General features: G+C 26.8%; 1 protein-coding gene across 1 annotated transcript; it reads right to left on the bottom strand.

The window, feature by feature from the left end:
* Nucleotides 1-83: 83 nt before the first annotated feature.
* mRpL42 (mitochondrial ribosomal protein L42) lies at nt 84-7,523 on the bottom strand. Its single transcript, XM_043045052.3, has 6 exons — nt 7,332-7,523; nt 6,290-6,353; nt 4,426-4,510; nt 3,132-3,164; nt 596-717; nt 84-258 (listed from the first exon to the last, which is right to left on the bottom strand). Exons 1-6 carry the CDS (start codon nt 7,390-7,392, stop codon nt 207-209), a joined length of 417 nt encoding a protein of 138 aa, XP_042900986.1. The 5' UTR covers nt 7,393-7,523; the 3' UTR covers nt 84-206.
* Between the last annotated feature and the right edge of the window lie 2,755 nt (nt 7,524-10,278).

Genomic DNA, 10,278 nt, shown 5'->3' on the forward strand with positions numbered 1-10,278 from the left:
TTGAGAAATTTCCCCGATATTAAAATTTAAATCACTAACTTTCCTAAGGTTCAAAATATATAGACGGTTTTGAAAAATCAAAATCAGACTACTTACAATCATTTATTACTAAATGTTTTATGAAAGAATTAACATGCGAATACATCATTAAATAAACACAATAAAATTCAGATTTTGAAGTTATTTACAATTATCCTTTTAATGTATCAAATTCCATCCCGATTGATTGGTTCAGGATCTAAATATTTCTTTTCATTGCTAAAAGAAAATATCAAAAATGTGAGTAAATAAATAATTATAAAAAATAAATAAAAACTTTAAATGTATTCACGCTCTTTTTTTCATTCAGACATTTAAAACTGACTATTCAATAAAATAATTATATTAAATAAATATGAATTCTTAAAAAGATTTATAATTATTTAATATTGAAAGAAGGATGTGCAATCATAGAATGTTATATTGATATACATAGACAGTAACCACAAGAAGATACATTGAGATACATACAGAGTAACCACAAGAAGATACATAGAGTAACCGCAAGAAAACATACATAACATTTAATTTAAAATTCAAGCAAAAATATACATACTTTGGATACCATCTATGTTTTGTGGTATAAGTCATCTTTGCTAATTCCTCCATAGTAGGTCCATCCGGCTGAAATCGAATTTTAGCGTCACGTCTGTACTGCACTTTTAAAACCGAATCACCCTACAAATATTTAATTAAAATTATGGAAGTAAAAATTTATACATTTTAGAAACCATTAAAAAAAAAAGAGACAATTTGACTTATCTACAAAATTAAATACATAACAAAAATAACAGTATAAATTCCGCAACTATAAATATATTAGGGAACATGTTTATTGAAAACTAGATTAAATAAGCAATTAAATACCGACTCTCAAAGTTGTTTTATAAAATTAAATAAAAAAAATCAGCCAAACTTTTTTTAATTGGAAAAAAAAAACTATCGAAATCTAAAATTCTCATAAAAAGTATTCTCCTAATTTGTATTCACATAAAAAGTATTTTCATATTTATTTAAACTAAGATATTTATTAAATGCAAATTACTTAAAAAATTAACTATACTTAATCACGTTTTTAGTTTGTAAATAAAAAGGCGTGCAGGAGCGTTGTACTTTCGGACAGTGACAATTTCTTATAGCCTAATGACAACATAAGCATTATTATTTCTAATTATGACCTAACCAATACGTGATATCACAACAAAAAATTGCATCCAAAGCCTTGGAATATCACTGTGAGAGAAAGAAAATTTCATCACTAAGAAGTAAATTTTTGTAAGCATTCTATTTTCATTTTCTAAATATCAAATCCTAAAAATATTGACATGAATTTTATTTAGTTACAGGAGAGAAGATTTTTTAGAATGTTTTAGTCAAGTGAAAATAATTTTACTTCATTTTAACTTTTTTTTTTTGTAAAATTTTTATAAAACAGTTTCTATGTCCTATAACTAAATAATAATATATAAGTGTCCTCAAACGCAATTTTTTAATTTCTAAAAAATATTTATAAAAAGTTTCAATTTTCATGTTTCCAATTCTACCTCTACCTAATAATTATATCATAAATAGAGAACATGACTTTAAGACTTGATATTAATATGCATTTTCCTCTTGCAATAAATGCTATACGAAATTAAAATTCTTTAGTTGTTTAAGCTTGTCCCGTTCATCACATTTCCACATTGAGAGTTTTTTTTAAAATTAGGTTTGAACTGAATTTTCTATTCTTTATTCATTTCCAATAAATATTTCGTTAATTCAGTTTTTAAGGAAAAAAAAAATTTGTTAGCATAATTAGTTTAAAATATATGACTGTTGTCTGAAATATAAATTGTGTCCCGAAGTACAACAGCTTGTGTCCAAAGATATAAAAAAAAAATTTTGATGCAGGGACAGTTTGCAATTTCTACTTTATATGGGTGACATAATCTAATGTTCCAATCATTAAAGTTCTAAAAAATATATTACAGAGGAAAACATCTGTGCATTTAAATGATGTCTTTAAAGATTTTAAGTCTGACCATAACTATCAAAATTAAAAATTAAAGAATGAAAACTTGATATGCGCTGTCTAATTTCTTTTTTAAGAAAGCACACTAAATGCAATTTATTTTGGGATTAATATAATTTATGCTTAATCAGATTCATCTATACTATGAACTTTAGCATGCTAAAACTATAATTTAATACTTAAATATAATTTAAGTCATAAAAGCATGTGCTGTATTTTAAGATTTATCTCTAAATGGAACTATGGACACTAACTGGTTAATTTAATATATCATTCCTCTCGTTAAAAATCTTATTCATTTGAGAATTTGTTATTTATAATACAAAAACAACATAAATAATATAGTGCATATTTTTTCCGACAACTATAAAAATTTTATAAAATAGAAAATGTGGATAAAGTCATTATTTTTGTACTTTATAAAGTTAAAACTAAGAAAATATTTTCCTAACACACTCAAAATAACATTTAAAATCTAACGTAAAATATTTTTACAGAATATTACATTCAGCTATAAACAGTTTTAGGTAATTATATGCTAGAAGTTATATAATTTTACATACATGATATCAAAATATTTGTCAAGAACAAAACTTCATTCAAAATTTTATTTCATTATGTTTAATTATTGGAATATTTTTCTTGCTTCAATACTGTTTGCAAGCCACAATGCTTGATAATAGAGCAAAAATGTAACGTCTAGTCACTAACTTTAAAATTTCCACTTTTAATGAAAGAGAGAAAATAATCAAATTAAAAGAATTGATAGGAAATATTTTAACAAAAAAAAATTAAATAAACTATTCAGACTAAAAATCTGTATAATTTACCAATAATAATAAAAGTTAAAAATAACAAAAAGGACTATTTCACAATTTAACAGTATTTTTTCGTCAAATTAAAAAATAAATATTTTTTTCTAAAATTATCTTAGAAACAGTACATATATATACTTAAAATAATAATGACAGTAAATAGTTAAAAAATAAATATTATTTTTTTCTAAAATTATCTTAGAAATAATAAATATATCAACTAATAATGACAGTAAATAGATAGACAAAAATGATCATTTTACCTCACGAAATTCAGGAGCTATATCAGGCAATGGCTATAAACAAATAAAATTAAAACTTTAGTAACATAAGATAGAATTGTTAAAAATTATTTTAAATACATAATCATTGCTTAGAAAATAAAGTTTTGTTTCAATAATATAACTTATAACATACTAAGAGATTAATCAAAATCATAGCCCTGTTCTTAATATTTAGGATATTAATGTTTCAGATATTTTAACAGTAATAATATTTTATTTCAACTTAATTAGACCATGTTTCAAGATGAATCACCATAAAAATAAAACTTATAAATTAATGATTTAGATCAGACTAATTTTTTATACATTTACCACAGTTTACTGCATTACATAAAGCTATCCGTTCGACAAGTAAATTGTATACTTTAATCATGTTCAAAATAAATTCAATTTTCATGCTCAAAAATTGTTTCATTCAGACTGAGTAGGAAAAAACAGCTGCAACAAATTGATTTATAACAGCTTTAAAAGCTTGGCTAAATACTTAAAGATAATATTTTTAGGGGCTTTGGAGGCTGAGTAAACAACCTCAATTCCCAAACAAAGAGAAAATGTGTGCATTAACTAAAGTGTAACTAATTAATGTCATGTGGTGTAAATAATTAATAACAAATGGTTCTGATAAAAAAAGAAGTGCATTTATACATATTTTTAAAACTATTACTAATTTATAAATGAATCAAGCTTCTTTCAAATTCAAAGATTAAATATCAAAATATCTACCAAAAATTAACAATAAAAGAAATTTTTATCAAAACTTGGACATAAGTTGTTCTGCAAGAAAATTGAATTAATAGTTCTGCTAATAAAAGAGTTTTTTTCTTCTTTTCTACGGTTGGCACAGAAATTTCGTTCTTCGCCGCGGAAGATGCATGAAGTGTTGCTTATTTAAGGTTACCCGGTGGGCACCTGTGAACCTAAGTCATGGAGGCGAGCAACATTACCCACGCCACAGATACCCGTTTATAGGGTGGGCCACATTCACACATCACACAGAGAAACATCCATGCCCTAAGCGGGATTCAAACCCGCAACCATTGGCTTCGCAATCAGGCACTCTGATCGCTCGGCCACCTGGCCGGCATAATATAGATTGCTGAAAAGGTACTTTAACTGTTTTGCAATGTACATCACAGTTTTGAAATTCTATTTTATTTAGATTCTTATTCTTTCTATTTTAGAGAGTAGTGGTTTTCAAGTCAATACTAATAAAACCAAAAATAATAACAATAATAAATAAAAAATACATTTTGATAAGAAGAAAAAAGATTACTTTAGTATGTTCATATGGAGGTGCTTCTTCTGGATGCCAACAACATATAATCTGTCCATTATTAGATAAAACAGTCCATGATTTTCTACAAAGAAAAAAATTAAAGAAATTAATATTCAGTAATGAAAAGTAAATTGTGTCTATTTGTACATGCGTTAAGCATAAAAATTTTTTTTTTATTAAAATAACTTTTATTATTAATAAATAAAATTATGCATGCAGGAAAGGTAAAACATATTTTAAATATATAATAAATTGAAGACACTGTTTAAAATTTTAGCGAAAAAAATATTACATTAGCGTTTAGTGGCCACATCCAGGGATGCTAACAATATATAATCTGCAACTTATTTTTGCCATTCTTAAAAAATGAAACAAAATAGATAATTTGAATGGGTGTTTATAAACTTTTGTAATGAATTTGAATATGTTTCATGGCTGCTCATAATACTGAATGGAGAAGATTGACATTATTAAATGAGTTTTGATGAAGGAATTTTCTCGAATGAGGTAAATTTTTTATTTTGATAGTTCAGAATGCAAAGATAGAACAAATAACTTTATGATTTGTCATAGTCAGCTTTGGGGATGAAAGAAACAGTCACAATTTATAAACCACTTCATTAAACCATTTTTTTAATGCAAGGATTAAGAAAGTATAAAAAAAAAAAATGCTGAGAAATTTATCCACATTTTTCCATGAGCTTTAGGCATTGTTCTTAAAATTATTTTATAATTATTTGGATATAGGAACCACAAACTTGCGTTCAATTAATGAAAATTCATACTAGAATGAGGAATGTGACAAAGAAACTATTAAATTTATTGTATTACCTTTACAGTAAAAAACTAAAATTTATTTCAAACAAAAGTATTTTTATAAGATACTCATGTTATTTAAAATGGCGTGTAAATTATAAAGGAAATAAAAAGAAAATAATTAAATAAAAATATAAATAAAACTTATTAATTTTAAAAAAATTTTTAGCATGAAATATTGTAAGAAATATACACCATAGCAAAGCAAATACATTATACTAACCATAATATAGGACATTAATCTTAATACAAATGTTAATTTATAAGTTGAAACACTAAACATTTATTTAATACTTAAAATATTTTCTTAAAAAATTCATTTCATTTAAATTATACCCACCCACATACTACAGGGTTGCCACAGAAAAAAATGAACAAAATAGTTGCTTTTAGTAGCTAAAACATGAAAATAGTAGCCAAAATAAGAACAAAAAATTCACCAAAAATACGCCAAAAATTTTGTTAATGACTTAATTGTCATATACCATGGTCCATTCAGTCAAGTTGGTGGCAAATATGATAATTTGTAAATAAACGTAAATGTATATATATATGAGTGTGTGTGCATGTGTTTATATATATATATATATATATATATTTATATATATATATATATATATATATATATATATATATATATATATATATATATATATATATATATATATATATATATACAAAAAGTGATTACTAAATTCGAAATTCACGCATTGTAATATCTTAGTAAAAAAAATTTCCTCTTAAAAATCATGAGGAATTGCGAAGCAATAATCATTGAAAAGGCGATCGAGAAATGAAACAGACTAACAATGGAGTCTGAACATAGCTAGGAGTGCAGAAAAGTCTCCCAATAGTCTCCTTTTCCTGAAAATAGCTGCTTTTTTAGCCTTTTCAGACAAAAAAAGTTGCCATGCCAAAAATAGTTGCATTTTAGTCGCCTGTGGCAACCCTGATACTAAGACTATTATTTTACCCACAAATTATCACTATTATTAAAACTAATCAATTATACTAAGACATAAAAACAAAATTTAAAAAAAAACACCTATTTTCATCTGAAGAATACAGCCTGCTCAAAACTGAATATGAAAACTTCCAAATATCAGGACCTGAATAATATAAAAACAATTTTTACATTATTAAAATCAAATTAATAAAACAAAAATTCTAGATCATAAATTTTAAAAATTGCAAATATGTATGTATAATTAGCTTATATCAGTTCTTGTGCTAAGAATAGTCATAAGTATTTGAAGCAGTTGGAACTGAACATACTTATGTGAACAAAATTTTCATATTATAAAAGTACATCACATTAACCAACCGTATAGTCCCATTTTTCAGAGTTCTATCTTTTAACAGCCATGGCAAGAGTGTGAACATTTTTTTTCCACCACTGCCAGACAATGGAAGCAGCATCCGAACTGCTTTCACTGAATTTCCACATAAAACCAATAAGAGGACTTTCATCCTTTATGAATTTCAGGTATATCTTACTGCTGTTACATTGGCATGAAATCAACTAAAAAAAGGTTCAGATAATCCTTCATCAGTAAATTTTAACATTGCTTTATATAGAATTTGGGATTTTTAACTAAATTTGAAGAAACATTTTTATATTAGCTCTCGCACCAAAGTAATCTTCAAGTTTTGCCAACAATTAAGCAGTAGTCTATGAGAAACTGAAAAGAAAAAAAAACATCTCAGTGGGAGACCAATTGAAGGAGATAACTCATCGCCACTCTCTAGCATACAAATAAATATTTCTTTTTTAAATTTTTGTAAGTACAAAACTCTTTGGCATATTAGCTAAAGTTTGAACCTTTTAGTTTTTTGCCGAAATCTATTTTAATGAAAGAAGTAGTAGAAAAATGCTATGTACAATAAAATACATGTAGTTTAAAAAATTATTAATTTAAAAAATATAGCAATTGCATTGTAATTGCACAGTATCTTTTAATTTACATAAATAGGCTTAAAACTAATATGAAAATAAAGCAACTGTCAGTAAAATAATTGGCACAATAATTGATTAAATTGCAGTAAAGTTGACTTGGAGCATAATTCAACAAAAATTTTCGAATTACTTAGAGCAATGCCCTTTTTTATTCTTGACATCGAATTAAGTATTCCAACACTACGATTCATGATGAAAAATGTAGGGAAAATTGCTCTTTCAGTACTACTTAAATTAAATTTCTAATTTTTATTTTTGCCTTCGATTTTTGTTTACTGTTATAAAATTATTAAGGAGCACTTTGTTATCTATTTCTGTTCACCCATAGCCTACAAAAACTGAATTTGTAAGTAGTTATAGAGGGCGCAAAAAGGATAATTTGCGGAGCGCTCGAATTGTATGCAGTGTGAATGCCCCTTGAAAGATAAGTTTTTAAACTGCAATGTCAGGTAACCAAAAACAAAACATCCTTAAACATCTGTCCCGCAGTGGACTGATCGTTAAGACATGGTTCCCAGCAGATCACCGAAGTCAAGCATTACTGACTGCTGTCAGTGTGTGGGTGGGTGACCACTTGGATCAGTCAGCGTAGGGACCGAGGGTGTGCGGTATTGGTCCTCGTTAAACTGTTCTACCGTAAAGTGCTCGACTTCGCGTGCAGGTCATCGGACTACCGAAGCGGGGGTGCCATCCCCTCTGTGGAGGATCAAAATTGTGATGGCATGTCTTCGGATCATCCTCAGGGATGTTTCCCAGACCGTCGCCAATAGCCCATTGTGCAGCTCTAGTGCGACGTAAATGAATGAATCAAAATCAAATCTATAAACATCTATAATATTAGATATTTATTAAAATATATCTTAGAATATTAATAAATATTTAATAAAGAAGAATAAATTTTATTCTAATTTCATACAGAAAATTATCTATCAAAATTTTAACGAGATGTATTAAAATATTTGCATTTTACTGATGTTATTAATACATATTTTCGGCAGAGAGGAAAGTTCAATTGAAAATAACTTAGGAATTATTGTTAATCTTGTTTTACAGAAACTTGAAACTCCTTTTCTTCCACTTCATTGTAGTCATTGCTTACCCTTCAGGACAGCAATGCGTGAATTTTATTTTCTAAAACTCCAAATTTTATAAAAAATTAGTTAGTTTCTTACAACTCATTCCAAAGCACCTTTCAATCAATGCATGAAATGATTTAGCAGTAAATTATACGTACCACAAGTATAAAAATGAATGTATTGTTTTAAAAATATGTTTATTTTTCTTTTTTGGCACAAAGTTTTCTTAATAAGTTTCTTTGCATCAGTGAAAAGGATGATATTGTTCTTGCTGTGATGAAAAAAAATTGCACGAAAGGTAAGAATCACAACTGGCTGTTGAAACCACTAATTATTATTATTAACTGTTAACTCAGCAAAAAATAGCCAATACAAAAATACGCAATCGTAAATTTTCATGGCTAGCTTTGTTTTTTAATAAAAAAATTTTGAAATTTTCGTTTGTTGTAAGATATTTCGCATAAGAACGCGTACCCCCGCTAAACTGTTCCCGTACCCCTGGGGATACGCGTACCACACTTAGAGAAACACTGGTCTATAGGATAAGAGCTGATAAGCTCTTAGCATGGATGGGGATGGCGTAGCATGGCTCTTTACGTAGCATGGTTTGGACTAGACAAATACTTCTTAAAAGTTTTTGGTATTTATTTGTTCACAACTAAGGGAATATTTGAAAATTTTGGTGCTAACTTTTTCATCTGAAACAAGTTTCAAATGAATTCCTCAAATGAAATAATTGCAAAAAATTCGCATAGTGTCCTACATTATGTTAATCATTTACATGCTCATAACGTAACATGGTTTAGACTAAACAGATGCTTCTTAAAAAAATTTTAATACTTATTCTTTCATATATATGGGTATTTTTGAAAAATTTGACGTGAACTTTGTAATCTGAATTAAGTTTCAAATGAATTTCTCATTGGAAAATGTTAGAAAAAATTCGCTAAATGTCCTCCTTTGGTTTTATATATACATGCTCCTAACGTAGCATTTGTTGGACTAAAAGAAATTGCTTTCCATAAATCTTGGAGTTCTTATTTTTTGTCATATACGGGTAATTTTGAAAGAATTGACGCTCAGTTTTTAATCTTAATCAAGTTTGAAATGTGTTCCTGATAGCAATAAATGTTAAAAAATTCTCAAATTGTCCTCCTTTTCGTCGACTATACATATACTCTTAATACATCATTGTTGGCAGCAGGCAAATCCTTCTTAAAGCATTTGATTACTTATTTCTTGACACATATGGGTATTTTTGGAAAAATTGTAAAAAATTAATCCTCATTGCAAAAAAATCAGGGAAAAAAAATCGAAAATTGTCATTTATTATGTTAATTATACATATATGCTCTTAACGTGAGTAAAATCCTTCTTAGAAATTTTGAGTACTTATTTCTTAAAACATATTGGTATTTTTTAAAAAATGATGCTTCCTTTCTAATCTGAAACAAGTTTCGAATGAATACCTCACTGTAAAAAATTATAAGAAATTCGCAAAGTGTCCTCATTATGTTATCAATAATTTTGAGTACTTATTTCTAGAAACATATTGGTATTTTGAAAAATTTGACGCTTACTTTGTAATCTGAAACAAAGTTTCAAACGAATTCCTCAAGCAAAAAATTATAAAATATTCGCTATTTATCCTTCATTTTGTTAACTATATTAATGCTCTTAATGTAACAGGGTTTGGATTAAACAAATGCTTCTTAAAAATTTTGGGTATTTATTTCTTCACATCTAAGTGCATTTTTTTAAAAAATTGACGCTTACTTTGAAATCTGAAACAAGTTTCAAATAAATTTCTCATTTCCAAAAATTATAAAAAAATTTGAAAAGTGTCCTCGAATATGTGTGTTAACTATAAACATGCTCTTAAAGTAGAATTGTTTAGGGTAAACAAACCCTTCTTAAAAATTTTGAAAAATTCTTGTCATATATGGGTATTTTTGAAAGAATTGATGCTCACTTTGTAATGCGAAAGAAGTTTCAAACGAT

This window comes from Parasteatoda tepidariorum, chromosome 9 (genome assembly GCF_982258835.1).
Source record: "Parasteatoda tepidariorum strain Cologne lab strain chromosome 9, Ptep-v5.0, whole genome shotgun sequence".
Lineage (NCBI taxonomy): Eukaryota > Metazoa > Arthropoda > Arachnida > Araneae > Theridiidae > Parasteatoda > Parasteatoda tepidariorum.